Here is a 16,246-nt window from a genome sequence, read left to right as displayed (position 1 = left end):
CTTAAGTAAATGGAGATGGGGAGTAGTGTGTGTGTGTGTGTGTATATATATATATATATATATATATATTTAAAGATTTTATTTATTTATTTGACATAGAGAGAGAGAAAACAAGTAGGCAGAGAGGCAGGCAGAGGGAAAGGGAGAAGCAGGCTCCCCGCTGAGCAGGGAACCCAATGCGGGACTCGATCCCAGGACCCTGGAATCATGACCTGAGCCGAAGGCGGCCACTTAACCGGCTGAGCCACCCAGGCGCCCGGGGAGTAGTATATTTTTGAAGATCTGTCAGATGATGGTTTCCCAGATGAGAGAATTTTAAGTAATCTTTACACCCAAGGTGGGACTCAAACTCACGATCCTGAGATCAAGAGTCGCATGCTCTACCGACTGAGCCAGTCAGGCGCCCTGCACAAACTAATTATTTAAATGTTATTTACTGGGTTGGTGAACACATTGACGTGCTGGGGTATGGCATGCCTGGAGAGAGCATTGAAGGCACCGTGCCCCTATTCCCGTACTTTGTCTATGCGTTTCTTCCATTTGGCTGCTGTAAAGTTGTATTTTTTTTTTAAAAAGGTGATCATAAGTACAGAGCAAAAAATAAATAAATAAATAAATGTTATTTAATACTCATTTGAAGGAAATGAAGTAATATTTGGTGTATTTTTAATTTTAGTATGGCAGAGAAACTGAACAGCTAAACAAACTCAGTAGAGGGGATGGAAGACAGAATCTCTTTTCTTTTGATTCGGAGGTCCAGGTATTAAAGATATATTTCTTTAAATAACCATAGAATTGTCGCTTATTTAAATGAACAATGTCTGTGAAATGTTGAAATCACCGATTTCTGTACCCCTGGGCGATACCTATTGCCTTATATTCATCATGTTCACTTCGAACAGGTAGCCTAACTGACTTCCCTCAGGAGACTGGCACAGATGCAAATAGTTGGGGATTGAATACACATGTTTTGTTTTGTTTTGTTTTGTTTTTCCCCTCCATTCCCTGTATTTCTTTTCATCTCATCTCACTCCTCAAAAGAAAGAAATGAAAGACTGTTTAAAGATGGTTCCTGCGCTTTTAACCCACTAAATACAAGTGTGATCTAGTAGCAGTGAGTATCTGCAGTTTAAAGAACACCAAGTCATATGAGGAATGCAGTTTATTTTCCACTCCTGATGGAGGCCTTGGAACTGGGATAACGTTCATGTCTGGCTTAATCCCACTTTCAGTGGAAAGTGGTGCCGGGAAGTGCAGGCTTATGTGCGTTTTTGTATCTCACCCGCTTTCATGAGAGTGAGGTCCTCTTTGTACGAAGATCTATGCGGCTCATATTTAAATCCCTATTTTCTGATCGAATTGCTGATTTGTTTAAATAGAAGGAGTCAACTGTATGTAACTCTTACACATATTTTTCTTAACGTATTTCACGAGAAAAATGAAATTATTTGGGGAAAGATGATTTTTTTCACTTTTTTCTACATGAGACTTATAATTAAAATTGGGGGATTATTTTTTTGAAATAGAGAAGTTTGCATTATATGTGCATTATGGTTTTTTTCCCCCTCATTTCCAGATTGTCAAAATGTAACTGGGGGAAGACTGATTTTGTTGTTTCTTCTTTCTGCTGCGAATGGTTTTCTAATTAAGTTTTCTTTCTTTTAGTTTGAAATGGGAAAAGTATATAGTCTATATATAATGCAGACATTTTTCCTTAATAAAAATACCACACAAGAAAAAAAAATTATTTGGGGAAAAAATTAAAAAAAAAAAAGCTTCATCTCCTACTTTTTTTCATAGCAGTATGATACTGTTTGTGTAAGTTATGTGATGTTAAAAAAAAAAAGTATAGCGGGTCTTGAGAGTGTTAGTTCTAAGATACTCATTCAGAAAGTTGCTTGTTGCAGGCAAGTCTGAGCCTTTTATAGAGCATCCCCCCCCACCCCGGCCCCGAACCCCTCCATGATTGGGCTCTAATTGGACATGTCAGGCTCTTTCATTGTATACAAAGAAGCCAATTGACTGTGGTTGAAACTCAATCCAGTGTCTTTAAAAAAATTCGTGGTGTAGTGTTTTTGTGGTCATGGCAGTGAACTCAAACATAACATCAGTTATCAGTGAGCTATGACAGCCAGCGAGGAATTCAGAGCCGTGATGAAACTTTAAAGCGCAGGACAGTTGAATTTAATGTTGATTCCAGAAGGCAGTGTCCTCGCAGAGAAATCTGTGCTGTATGTGTTGAGTCTTAGTGCCATCCGAGGATGTCAGCCTTCTCTTTTGACCACAGTACGATGTTTAGAGAGAGAGATCTTTCTACCACTGACCTTAGAGAATAAGGAAACCCTAACCAAAGGAGACAGCTCCAACTCGGGACTACTGGGAAAGGCCCCGTGTCCCAGCATTCGGACTCACGGGCCTCAGAAGGGAAAGGATTTGGGGGCTGGGGTGGTTTAGTCCAGTTTCTCTTTGCATTCCACTGTCTGAATAAGGTAGAAGGGAGAGCAGATAAATGGGCGGAAATTAGAATTGATCTCCATGGCAATGACTTGCTTCTGCTGGCTCCAGAGATAAGTGTTCAAGAGGGAGCTGTCTAGTCCCACACATTTGTATTCGGTTTGTAGATAAATAGACTCCAGGGGCGGGGGGTGGGGGATGGCACTTTCAGGTACGAATATTATACTTAGGCCCCTAGAAGGAGGATTTTGTCAGTGATGCAGGCTAGGTCAGAACGGCTATAATTATCCAACACTCTTCCGGCACAATACCTGTTTTGGCTTGAATTACTTAGGCAGTTGAGAAAAATTCTTGTGTTTCTTGGCTTGAGTTTTCCGCATTGGCGGTATATTCTATCCAGATTCACCCAGTCATTTCCCGCCTGCCTTGTCTTGGGTCTTAAAGTATCGTAAGTGGTCCCACAATCTATACTTTTCCTCCCATTTGTGAACAGAACATAAAGTCTGTTCAGATACTCAGAATGAACGGGATGCACTCAGATTGCCTGAACTGTGTGAGCCGAGGAGGAGGATTCTAGGAGTTTCTTTGAGGAGGGACAGATTCCTCCCTTGCTGAAAGGAATCCTTGACTCCCAATATCTGTTTTTAAAACTTAAAAAAAATTTTTTTTGAAATACCAATCATTAAAAAAAAATTATCTCTGTGGCAGTCAGGGCACATCCCCCAGCTCTATTAGAAGCTGAGCTCAGTGTTTATCACTTTTCGAAGCAGACGCCCCTCTCTCTGTTCATCGTTGAAATGTAGGTGGTCCCTAGGGCCTAGCTGCTGCTGACTCCCTACCTAATTCAGCTCTCCAACCCAGACCTCTGCTGTTTTCCCAGCCACTTAGTAACCTCACCTCAAACTGGACACGTCCCGAACTGAGCTCACCGTCTCCACTCCTCCCCCACATCAACCATTCCTTGTTATCTTGCAACCAAGTTCATGACGGCACAGTCGAGTTGTCGAATTGTCTAAGTTAGAGACCATCGTGTTATTCTTGACGCCTCTCATGTCCATTCATGGCCGTTTTGCCTCCCGTACGCTTCATAAAAGACACAGCCTCTACCATACTGGAACACGTATTTTGTGGGGAAGGCTAATAATAACTAAGGACATAGGGAAAAGTCATGTTCGAAGACTTAAATCAAGGAAAGGGAGCGTAGACTGTCAGAGTGTGCAGTCCCCTTAGGGAGTTAAGGAAGGTCTCTGTGGAAATGCCAGTGGATGGGAGACATGAATGAAATGAGGGAGTGAGCCATGCATCTGTCTGCGAGAACCACAGATGCAAAGGCCCTGAGGTGGGAGTGTACTTGGTGTGTTGGAGAAATAACCAAGGAGGCCAGTGTGGCTGGAACAGAGAGTGGGGGTGGAGGAGAGGCAAGGGTGGTGGGAGATGAGGTCAGAGGATTGAGGGAGGTAAGGACTCCTGTCATATAAGGCTTCGTAGGCCGTGGTACAGACTTGTAACTTTTCCAGTGCTTTAGATCAGAGTCTCATCATCTCCCTCTAGGATTTCACTGTCAGTGTTTGAACCTTGGTGTTCTAAAAGCTCTAGAAAGACGTATTGAATGAACAAAAGGGTTTGAATGAAGAATGGATAGAGAACCGTAGGATTCTGCAATTATTACTTATAGACCTATATTAATATGAATCCTGTTTTTTTTGGAAATGATTTACTATCATCTGTTTTGTAGAGGTTGGACTTTTCAGGAATTGAACCTGATATAAAGCCATTTGAGGAAAAGTGCAATAAACGTTTCCTGGTGAACTGCCATGATTTAACTTTCAATATCTTGGGTCAAGTTGGAGACAATGCAAAAGGACCACCCACAAATGTATGTATGACTTTTCCTTCCACGTCCCTTAAACCAGTGCATTAAGGACATGCTTTGCTTTTTTTTTTTATCACTAGACGTAATTTACGGGATGGAAATTCCATTGCTACGTGCTATGATAAATTTGACATGGAGGCATTTCATACATGCCTTTCTTTTGCCAAAATATGAATATGTTTTCATCCTGAGAGGATTCGTGAATGTATCAACCTATTCAAAATGGCAGATAGAGTAGGCTCTTGACATTCAAAAGGGACATGTGTCCCTGAACCTGGACCATCCTCCAAGCTGTGAATTCTGCCAGAGAATGTGACTTCTTTTGTGAGACTGGCTCATCGTGATGAGTGAGGAACCCCCAAACCAGGCGGGGATACAGAGTCTCACTCCTTCTCCTAGGGTGAATTCATTTTGTTCTTCACAGAAAAAATTCTAATTATGAGTCGTTGTGGATCATTTGAGTTACTCAGAAACACTTGAAACTGTAAGTGTAAAATCACCAAAGAGACTGCATTTTATGCTCACCGTTTTTTGGTTCTGGTTTTGCCTTTGACAGATAATTCACAGTGATGATTTATTCTCTTCCAGAGTAGCTAAAATGCACTAGCAGATTTCCCGTGTATAAAGGGTTAATCTTTATGCCACTTGGCACGAGATTTCTCTTTGTGACCAGCTTTCAAATGCCATCTGTAGGGAGGAATCGTGTCTTCCTAAAGTGCTGATGGGGCAAAGCTTTTGTCAAGTCATTTGATGTTGACTGATATTAGCTCTTATTAAAGGTATAATCTAGTAAAGCTGTAACATAACAAAAGGGAAGATTTATTTTTGTTCGATAATATTGGCATTGTTTGTTTTTTTTTTTTTTTCCGGCGATTTCAGTAAACCCATGGAGAATTATATTTTATTCAGAAACCAATTGATGTTCTTTAAATGTGGCTTCTGAGTTCTACTCCTTTAAAGAAAGTGTAACTTGCAGAATTATTTATACCTGACAAAAGCTGACATTTGATAGCCTGTTATTTTAGAGCACTCCTTCGAGATAGATGCAAATGAGCCCTAATGCCATTTTAGCTAAATGCCATACTCAGAAAGGAACTGCAATCGCAGAGCCTCGAGGAATCAAAACATTATTTTGTCGTTGGCGTCCCTCCCCCATGCCCCCCCCCGAAAAGTCTTCGCTTCCAAGTGTCATTGTTTTCATTCCCAGGTTGAACCCTTTTTTATCAATCTCGCCTTATTTGACGTAAGGAACAACTGCAAGATTTCAGCCGACTTCCACGTAGACCTGAATCCCCCATCTGTCCGGGAAATGCTGTGGGGCCCTTCGGCCCAGCTGCCTGGTGATGGAAACCTGACGAGCTCTTCCCCGGAGCCTTTCATTCATGGAATTGCTGAATCCCAGTTACGCTACATAAAGCAGGTAACAAGTCCCCTTTTAGCCTTCCGAGTGAGAAATCGAAACAGCCCCGTGGGTTCTTTCACCTGCTCAGACCGATGTTTTCCCGGGCATTCCCATCTCTTGTAAGGTCAGTGGCCAGGTGTTTTTCTGGGGACTGAAGTGGGAGGGCCAGGATGGAAACCAGCATATGCTAGCACTGCCTCAGCAAAGTAACATTTTCAGCTGGGACCGTGATGTGAGCCTCAGAGGAAGCATTTTGTGAGCTGGAATGTAGGTCACACCGACAGATGCAGGCACACCCCCACGCTCCTGTGCCGACTCGTGAGCAAGGCGGTGGGTGCCCGAAAGGCTTGTTTCTTCGAAGAAAAAATGGACCCTGCCATAGCCCCCCCATCCCTAATCCCCAGCTCCGTTAGGAGTAGGTAGCTGGGTTTGGGTTTTGGTTTTTGCCTTTGGTGTGCCGTCTCGAGTTCCAGATATTTGTTAGAATACCATTAGATTTTTCCGTAGGACAAGAGCAAAAAGCACCCCCTTGCAGAAACTTAGGAGCCATGTACAGAACTTTACAGAACTTCAGCTGAAGCCTGGCAGCTGACCAGACAACGGAGTTCTGAGTGCGTTCAAGGAAGACAAGGAAATTAGGGAAGGGAAGGTGCCCGTCTGAATGAAACTTCACCGTCAGGGCAAGTCTTGTGACGGTCACATTGGAGGCTGTGTTTTTGGAAGGTTCGAGTACAGGACAGGGGTTCCGTGTGTCTGTTCGGCTACACCCCTGGCTGAGGTGCCGTTAGATCAGTGTTCCTCAAATTCCTGGCCCGCCAGACCCCCACAGCAACCAGACCCCCCACACTGGCCATCAAATTCGTCTAGAAAATCGTTCCTCTCTGGGGCCGAGGGGTAGATGCCCCAGAACTAATCTCCCATGTTGTCCGGAATTTGGGGAGCTTCATGTGCGAGCGGGCAGTGTCCATGCTGACCCCACATGAATAGGTAGCTTTAATGGAGCATAAAGGCTCTTTATACGAGGCGTTCTGGTTGAAGAGCAGTGGGAGGGGACGGCTTATGTCACATACATAATGCCGCGTTCTCTGTCCTGTCTGGTGCAAAGAAGCCCCTTTAGAAGGAGCCTGACACGTCCCTGGCATTTTGACCTCCGACCACACTGCAGGCCACGAGAGGTTAGGCAGGACAGAATTCATGGTCTTCCTTCCCGACTTTTGCAACTAAAAGGAAACTAGACTGTGACATAGAATTGAAACTAGAAAGAGGCACAAGAACAAAGCAGCTCACGTTGTAAGATTTATATAAATCTTAAATAAATCCAATAAAAACGTGGTTCCTTTTTTTTTGATTATAAAGCTAAATGTATTCTTATGTAGAAAACCCAAACAGTACAAAACGCATAAAGAAGAAAAAGTAACCCCCCCCCATAGACAATAACTGTCAACATTTTGGCCAACCTCTTTCTAGACATCTCTGTGTATGTATAAACACATAGATCTTATGTATGTTCTTATACAAAATAGATCCTGTTCATGCCGTTTTATACCTACTGTATTTATTTAATATCACTTTTATCCTATATCAGTATCTCTGGATCACTCACATTCTTAAAGGCTAATGTATTCCATCAACCTAGCTAATTGGGCTATTTGTCATTTTGGGATATCATAAGTAACATTGCATTGAACATCCTTGTGCATGCATGTTAGCTCACTTGTTGAATTACCTCCTTAGAATAAATACCAAGCATTGGGGTTTTCTGGGCTCGGGATTATGCTCATTGGTACAGATTTTACACGTGCAGTTACTTCCCTCTTTGGGCTCTGGATCTGTGGTAGTTTTACATCGCCTCTTTTTTTTTTTAAGGTTTTATTTATTTCTTTGTCAGAGAGAGAGAGAGAGAGAGAGAGAGAGCACAAGCAGGGGGAGGGGCAGAGGGAGAAGCAGGCTCCCTGCGGAGCAAGGAACCTGATGCGGGGCTCGATCCCAGGACCCTGGGATCATGACCTGAGCTGAAGGCAGACACTTAACCTACTGAGCCACCCAGGCATCCCTACGTCGCCTCTTAGTTTGTTACTCAGATAGATTATGCTTGTCACATGTGTGAACATTCACGACTATGGCATACGCTTCTAGAAGAGATTGAGCAATACAGTGTGAAAGAATTTGAGAACCTGCGATTGAATTATGTGTAAAATTTTCTGCACCATATCAAATAAGCCCTTTTAAGCCAATGACATATTTACTTTATTTCTTCAGTGGACTTAGCTGTATGTTCAAGGCATGGAGTTTGAGCTGTGGTCGTGGGCATCATCCCACTTGTAATTTAGGTCAGGAAGAAAATCAACAGTTATTTCAGTATCTCCTGTATGCCAGAATTTTCCATCAGTGTCTCATGTAATCGTCATAGTCTTGTGAAACAGTGTGCTTATGGCTGTTTTGGAGGGGAGGGAAGGGCAGATCGCGAGGTGAAGTAAGCTGCCCACCATTACACAGCCCACAGCAGTGAAGGCAGGATTGGAACCTGGGTCTGTTGGAAAGACCCCTGTCAACAATGGCTGGCAGAATGTAATTACGTACCGCACCCTGTCATGCAATGGTAGCAGAGGTGTTTGCAAGGCAAGGGGGTTCGGGGGGTGGGAGTTAACTTAGGGGGCTGCACAGAAGATGGGGGAGTTGGGAGAAGAAGCCTGAGAAGCACGGAGGAGAGGTGGGAAGGTGACCCAATGGGCAGTGGCCTCAGATGGCTTTATCGTCCTGCAACCTTTTCGGACCAACTGATGAGACCGGGAAGTGGTCATTTACTTCAACTAGTTGAACATTTTATTTTGGAGAAGTGTTTTTCTCAACTTCTTCCCGTTTAGGTTGAGGAAGCAGTGCTATGTCAGAGAGAGACCAAAGGTAGGCAGATCTGAACCCGAATCCCAGCTTGTCCATCTTTCAGCAGTGACAAGTTTAGCACTTCCTTGTTTTTTTTTTTTTTTTAAGATTTTATTTAGATTTTATTATGAGAGAGCAGAGAGGGAGAGCACGTGAACGGGAGGATGGGCAGAGGGAGAAGCAGACTCCCCGCTGAGCAGGGAGCCTGACACGGGACTCGATCCCAAGACCCAGAGATCATGACCTGAGCCGAAGGCGGACGCTTCACTGACTGAGCCCCCCAGGCACCCCAAGTTTAGCACTTCTTAAGTGCCACTGTATTTCTCTTGCTTCTTTACCAAGTCCCTTATTTTCACAACACCCCAGCAAAGTAGGTGGGTATTATTACCATACCCATTTTACAGATGAGGAAATTGAGGCACAGGGCCCGTCCAGTAGCTTGCCCGGGGTCACAGAACTTAGAAGATGAGGAACAGGACCTGAAACTAGGCCTAGCAGGTTTCAAAGGCCAGGTGTTTACCCCTGTGTTTACTGGTTCTGTGTTACCCGGGAGAGAGGGAGACTGCCCAGTTCCCCAGAGTTCCCAGAAAGGGCTGTCCGGTGGCCCCAGCCCTTCCAGCAAGGCTGCTCGAACGGCAGTATTATCTATAGGAAGAAGCAGCTCCCAGGGTTTGGTGGACGGTGGGTGTCTGGGGGCCAGTCTAGGCCCTCCCCATCTGTTCATTGGAGCCTTTCTCTTCAGTGGCCTCCTGAGGGACAATGGGGTGACCACAGGAAAGGAGAGACTTGGGTCCATCAAGTAGTTTTGTCTCCCTGACCTCAAGCAGTGACCATGACCAGTCACTTTATTCTCAGCTGCCTGGCACTTTCTTCCCGGATGCCCTGACAGAGCTTGGCCCCCATGTCTCCCAAGGTCAGACCTGATTGACTTTGGGTTGGGCTTGTGGGGGAGATACTGACTCTTGGAGGTCTGCCTCCTTGTGGCTCCGGGGGCTCCCCCTGGGGGACAACAGTTGTTGGCCTGGTGAAAGGGTACAGGGTCTCCCCCCAAAGCCCTGCCATGCTGTGGGCTCTGTAAGTGCTGGGGACTGGGATGAGGGGGCCTCAACCCCTTCTTTAGAGGGAGGGGGGCAGTCAAGTGGGTAAGAGTTACCCTGAGGTTGGGGGCAGCCACATCCATGCCTCCTAGGTGGAAAAGGATGGCTGGGCCAGAGGCCTTGTCTACAAGGGCCAGACTCCCGGTCCACATGGGGATTCCCGGGCGCTCTCTGGCTACCCTTCTGTGTTCTGGGGACAGGGAGAGTGCTAGAAGCTGATTGGGACAAAAGGCAGAACAACCCCGACAGCGTCCCCCTTGCCTGACAGTGTCCCCCTTACACTGGAATATCTGGTTGTTTCAAAAAATGAACGCTTCTATGCCTCAGCATCCTCGTATGTAAACGGGAGGAAATGATAGTACCTGCATGCCGGGGCGGCCGTAAGGCTCTGACAAGGTGCGCTGTCCCCAGAAAGCACTCGCTACAGCACTAGGCCGCCATGTTTGCTCAGCATGATGCCACCAACAGTCGAGCGGCAGTAATGGTGATCACAGATACTCAAGCGAAAGCACTTGCTCTTAGCCATCGTCAGAGTTCTCAAAATTATAATACTCCTTGCTGGCATCAGTGTGGGGAAATGCTCCAAGTGCTGGGAAAGAACAGTAGGCACTCCATGAACGTTAGCGGTAGCAAAAATCAGTATTGCTGTTCTCATCCGGCCTCTTCGTGTGAGATGTTTGATGCGTGGGCCTCAGGGCCAAGAGGCAGCATGGCATAGGCTGTATGTGTAGTCTGGGAGCCCTGGCTGCAAGCTCCCTTATCCGTTCACCGCATAACCTTCTGTAAGCCCTCGGTTTCTTCCTCTGTAAAATGGGTATATCGTAGTGCCTGTGTTCGAGGGTTTTTTTTTCCTGAAGACCAAGGAAGATAATGCACAAAACCCATCTAGGACAGTTAGGTGACAATCAGGAGGTGTGAGAGCATCCTTCAAGTGCACTGCTTAGCATACCTTCTGCATGGTCAGCAGGGGCTGGCTGCCAGGCGCATCTCCCCACCTGAGCAGCATGATCCTGGGAGTACCAGAAATCAGGTTCTGGGGCCTCGCAAGTGTTTTGGGACGCTCAAGTAATGACTGGGTGTTCCTAGCGTGCAGTACATGGAATCCATACGGGAATTCTTTGGAATAGCTATTACTATGATCATCCCCATTTCTTAGATGAGAAACCTGAGGTGTAGACACAGGATGGGACTTGCCTCAACCCATAAATGGTGGAGCCAGAATTTCAACCCAGGACATTTTAACTCCCCGAGCAGTTTTTAACCACTTCCTTCCCTGCTTGCTGCTTGGGAATTCAAAGGTGAATCAGCCATTCCAAGGGATCCTTACAAGCCATTGGATTCTTGGTGGGGAATTACTTGGGCTCCCACACAGAGTTTTCTTGTCTTTCCTGTACGCCGTGGAGTATTCGCTCTGGAGCAGATGAGATAATGTGTCTGAAATGTTTTGAAAACTGGAATGCACAATCTTAACACAGTTGGTAATACACCAAGTAGAAAAATAAAACTTGGTAGAATCCCAATGATGGGTTTTTCCATTCGAATTCATTGGTGTGGTGTTCCTTTAAACAACAGACTGAACCAGCTAACCGGCTCTTTGGAAGATAGTCTATTTGGGAGGAGCTAGACAGTGGATGGCACGGTGGTTTCACATGCACTCAAGGAAAACGTATGCAACTTCGGTTGCATCTGCATTCGTAAGCCTTAACCAGAGCACGTGCAGGAAAAAATCAAATTTTGGATCCTCTGTCCCCACCTTGGAAGCCCGGGTGCTCTTGAACTGTAGTGAAGTGTTTTCTTTCTCTTAGCTGCAATTAGTATTAATTGCGAGAGAATTGTTCTGGAGTTACATGCAGCTACATTTGAAAATGCACATCTGGTTCCACTTGAGAAACGCACACTATTTTAGCACATGCCCATGAAGCCGAACAATACGCATTGTATTAATTAGGCCTAAAAAGGCACCTTGCGGATGCAACCAAACACAAGAGGCCAAGCAGTAATGGCGACAGTTTTTACTCAGGGACGAAGAGATGTGAGGTTGGTGACAAAATAGAAAATCTGTTTTGAAAGAAGCATCGGGAGCTTTAGGAACCGTATGAAAGGAAACATAGAAACCTATGTTCAGGGTCCTAGACATGACCCTGTGTTAGATGTCAGCATTCGACGCTAAACACCCTACTAGGGAATCATCAGCTACACAACTGTTATGTACGAAGTCACATAAAAATGTCTAATGGAAGTCATTTCCCCCCCCCCCCCCAGGGAATTTTCTCAGCGACGAATCCACATCCTGAAATTTTTCTGGTTGCAAGAATTGAAAAGGTGCTCCAGGGAAACATTGCGCACTGTGCGGAACCCTACATCAAAAATTCAGACCCAGCAAAGGTATCGATAGAGCTCATTTGTGAATATTTTGGCTTAATGTAAAATTCGCCTTTTACTGGTATTTTAAATTGTACTGTTAATGACCCCTCCAAAGAGCCTTATTCTCTAAATATGGGGTGCTAGGTGAGTATGCATGTTTCAGTTTGAACATGACTTTTCCCCCCTTTTCATTTATGTTCTGTTTACACGACAGTCTGATTTCTGCTTGCTTATCAAAATAAGAGCTAAAGGCTGTTAGGCGACATCTGTTCATTGACACCGTATCCTTGGCAATAGCTACTCTTTATTACCAGCTCTTACATCCAGCCCTAGAATGTCAGAGCTGGGGAGGTTCAGCCCCGCGGTTCCCAAATGCCAATCTACACTCATATTTCCTCCTGTCTGGGATGAGCAAAAGAAAGACAAGAGAATGAGTGATTCACGCAGCTAAATGTATTCCATTTGAGGGGCTGGCCTCTATGCTGGGATTTTTGTTCTTCCTACCTTTTGAACATTATGCCTGTATGTCTTTCACGAAATGTCGGCAGATGAAATGGTAGCACCTGTTTTGACTGGAGGACGTCTTTGGCTGGCACCATGAAAAGTCCGTGACCCCTATAACCGTCTAAATTTCTGGATCGTGAAATCCAGACTTCTGCAAATTAGTGACCTGGTCCTTTCCTCTCGTTTTATAAATGAGAAAACGGAGGCCCTGAGAGCGAAAGTGTGCGTGGCACAGTTCATGAGCAGCAGTCCGGCTACTGAGTATTTACGAAGAGTCAATCTGTCGTAGGTGGCATTTAGTTGTGTGTCCAAATAGTGTTTATTGAGCGGAAGAGGCAGAGGAGACATGTGACTAATTTGCGTGGGAGAGAAAAGTCTCAGTGATGTAGATAAGAGCCTCTAGCATTCTGCATCCCCAGGGACAAGCATCCAGCCAGCATTTCACAGCCGGTTTAGCCTCTCTGGGCTGTTAATCTTCCGTCAGCTCCTAGCGCCTGTGCAAACAGCAGTTCCTTGCCCAACTAAACTAATTGCATTGACTCTTGGTCACTTGGCTTTTATCTTGGGAGTAAAAAGGTCAACTGTATTCAGAACAAACTTCTCCCAAGAATAATGAGTGTCTGCCTGCTCATGTGTGAAAGGAAATACACATTAAAACTGCTCAAAATTTTCCCAGTAGACGTCTTTGGTACAAAACGTGCCCTACACCTCTTTTCGTCCATCTTCCGATATCTTGATGAAGGCTCTGTTAATGAGAAAACACAAAACGCTTAAAAAGACTCTTGGGGCGTCTTAGTGGCTCAGTCGGTTAGATGTGCGCCTTCAGCTCATGTCATGATCCCAGGGTCCTGGGCTCCCTGCTCAGCGGCGGGGGGGGGGGGGGGGGGGGGGCGGAGGGGCCTGCTTCACCTTCACCCTCTCCCTCTGCTGTTCCCCTGCTTGTGCTCTCTCTCTGTCAAAAAAGAAAAAAGAAAAAGAAATTAAAGAAAAAAGAAAACTCTAGTCTTGGAAAGTGGGTAGCTGACGAGTGTCGTGTTTTTATTGGGAGCTCTTTCTTTATCTCTTTTGCCGGACTTTGATGTTTTACGTTGGTAAGTGGGGGAAGTGATTGTGTATGGTGAGTCTCTGGTCATTTGAACACATACGAGCGTGTCTCCTTATTTCTGCCCCCAGACGGCCCAGAAGGTGCACAGGACAGCAAAGCAAGTGTGTAGCCGCCTTGGACAATACAGAATGCCCTTTGCTTGGGCTGCCAGGTTTGTACAAATATAATCCTGACCTTTCTGTTCACTCTCATCTGTAAAGTTCATAGCTGTTGTCCTTGTCGGCAGCATTTAGCAGGTGGGCTCTGACACGCCAGGTCTATCCTGGGACACTTGAGATGTGGCTGAGTCCGCTCGGGCTGCTATAACAAAGTGCTATGGACCAGGTAGCTCCAACAGCAAACACTTCTCTCTCACAGTGCTGGGGGCTGGGAGTCTTGCGATCTAGGGTGCCCGCATGGCCAGGTTCTGTTGAGGAGCCTCTTTCAGGCTGCAGACAGCTAGCTGGCTTTTCCTTTATCTTCACATAGTGGAAAGGAAGTGAGCCCCCTCTCTGGCCTCTTCTAAGGGCACTAATCCCATTCACGAGGGCTCCACCCCCCCCGACCTAATCACCTCCCACACACCCCTCCTAATACCGGCACCTTGGGGTTTGGGTTTCCATGGAGAATCCGTTCTCTTGAAATTTGCCGTGCCTCAAGGAACCTTTCATTTCTTCATCTGTGGTGCTTCAGGGAAATTTGCTTTGGCCTTGGTTCCTGATCTGACTGACACCAGTTCATTTTATTGCACTTTAAAGCAGAGCTTATTTGCTAAAGTAATGGAATTTTTTTTTTGCCCCCAGAAAACCCAAAATTGTAGTGAATTATGTACAGTGTGCCCACTATTTCAGAGTTGGCTAGGTTTATGCTTTGAAAAGCTATCCTAGAATATTTCTGGAAAACGTACTAAAAATGAGAAGGCAGAAGAATGCAATTGTTAAGTGCAAGCGGGTAATTAATTAATAGACTTGCTTTCTGATGACAAATGCGGGAAACCCGTCACGAGTAGTGTATACGGCAGGATGTTATCTCTAGCTCATCTCTTCTGGTACGTTACGTTCTTTTCTTTTCTTTTTTTGTTTTTCCCCAATTCTTGCATGTCTACATACAGTGATCACTTAAAATGTCTTTCTTGCTTATCCCCTGCCTTTGAAGTCCAGGTTCACTGGCTTGTTTGTGCTACAGCCTGTACAGCTCATTGGAACTCCTCGGGAAAGGGCACCATGTTCTGAATAATTCAATTATGTTCAGTGGGTGTTGGGGAGTAGCATAAGGATAGGAGATTCTAAGTTAATTAACTCTTCTGTCACTATTTATAATCATTTCATTTGGGGGAAGCTTTCAAAATGTATTGTGTGTTGGTAGATGAAAAGGCACGCTTGTCCTTGTTTTGCGGGCTGGTTAAAAAAAAAAAAAACAGGGTTAGGTGAATGGCAGCGAGTCGCGGAGGTTTGTCTATTTAGGCATTAGAGGAGGTGAAGTATGGTTCGTGAATAGACACATCCTTAGTGGTGCTCCGGCCTGAGATCTCAGTCAGTTCCTGCTGTTGGGATAATTTAGAGTTATCTGCTAACCCACAAGGCGGTGGTCTAAGTGCTTTAACGTGTACCTTCTTGAGAGGTGAGTACTGTTATTCCTACCTTGGAGATGAGGAAATTCAGGCATGGAACTAGTAAAAAAAAAAAAAAAAATCCTTGGGGCGCCTGGGTGGCTCAGTCATTAAGCATCTGCCTTCGGCTCAGGTCACGATCCCAGGGTCCTGGGATTGAGCCCTGCATCGGGCTCCCTGCTCAGCGGGGAGCCCGCTTCTCCCTCTCCCACTCCCCCTGCTTGTGCTTTCTCTCTCTGTCAAATAAATAAATAAAATCTTTAAAAAAAAAATCTTTGCCCAACTTCACATAACATATGGTGGAGCGGGGATCTGAACCCACAGCACGTGACCTCCGCCCACACTAGACCACTGTGGCACGCGGCCCACTGCCCAGGCTGTCGGAGGAGCTGTTTGATGCTGTTTGGTCAGCAGAAAAATTGACTTAAAATCCTTCAAAGGTGGAAGCTCTGATCCCCCGTGCTGATGAGGAATTGGGCTCCTTTTTCCTTCTTCCATTGTTTTGGCTGTCAGAAGCAGCAAGAACTCACTCTAAAGGCTTGCCTGGGATATTTTAAAGATGTACGCTAAACCCCTGTTTACTGAAAATAAAGGAGGTATGCTTAGAAGTAGGAACAGTGGTTCATGCCTAGAACCACGTCTTCAGAGGCTCTGCCGGGGGGAATTATGTTTTTGGCTAGAGCTGCTTCCAGTGTTGGGAGCTTGGACATTACTTCCCATTTTCACAGTAAGTAGCTGCTTAAAAATGGAAGAAGGGGAATGGGGGGAGGTAGGGAATCATCCACATTCATATTTGGAAACTCTACATATCTCTTGTAAATTTCGTATAAATCGACCCTAAAGATCTAACTTAATGGTCATCAACTTTGAGATAATACTTTACCTTTGATTCAAATGCGTGCGTTTTATATATCCGGCTTGGTGAATTTTCACAAATGTTTCCAGTCATGTGACTACCACGCCAACCAAGATCTGGACC

At 45.3% G+C, this 16,246-nt stretch overlaps 1 protein-coding gene across 5 annotated transcripts in view; it reads left to right on the top strand.

Moving 5' to 3' along the window:
• DOCK11 (dedicator of cytokinesis 11) overlaps window positions 1–16,246 on the top strand; it is a 185,504-nt gene that overhangs the window by 68,150 nt on the left and 101,108 nt on the right. For all 5 annotated transcript variants that reach the window (XR_003606828.2, XM_028087762.2, XM_028087761.2 and 2 more), the window contains exons 10-14: window positions 677–760; window positions 4,190–4,330; window positions 5,535–5,747; window positions 11,969–12,091; window positions 13,748–13,830. Coding sequence is in view for 4 of the 5 variants with exons in the window: in XM_028087762.2 (XP_027943563.1) it covers window positions 677–760; window positions 4,190–4,330; window positions 5,535–5,747; window positions 11,969–12,091; window positions 13,748–13,830 (644 nt within the window). In the remaining variant the exon portion in view is untranslated. The remainder of the gene's footprint in view (window positions 1–676; window positions 761–4,189; window positions 4,331–5,534; window positions 5,748–11,968; window positions 12,092–13,747; window positions 13,831–16,246) is intronic.

Source organism: Eumetopias jubatus, unplaced genomic scaffold, assembly GCF_037043125.1.
Source record: "Eumetopias jubatus isolate StellerSeaLion01/CBP00866 unplaced genomic scaffold, mEumJub1_p1.0 scaffold_11, whole genome shotgun sequence".
NCBI lineage: Eukaryota > Metazoa > Chordata > Mammalia > Carnivora > Otariidae > Eumetopias > Eumetopias jubatus.
Note: the sequence above shows the minus strand (reverse complement) of the source record. Positions and strands in the feature narration are given on the sequence as shown.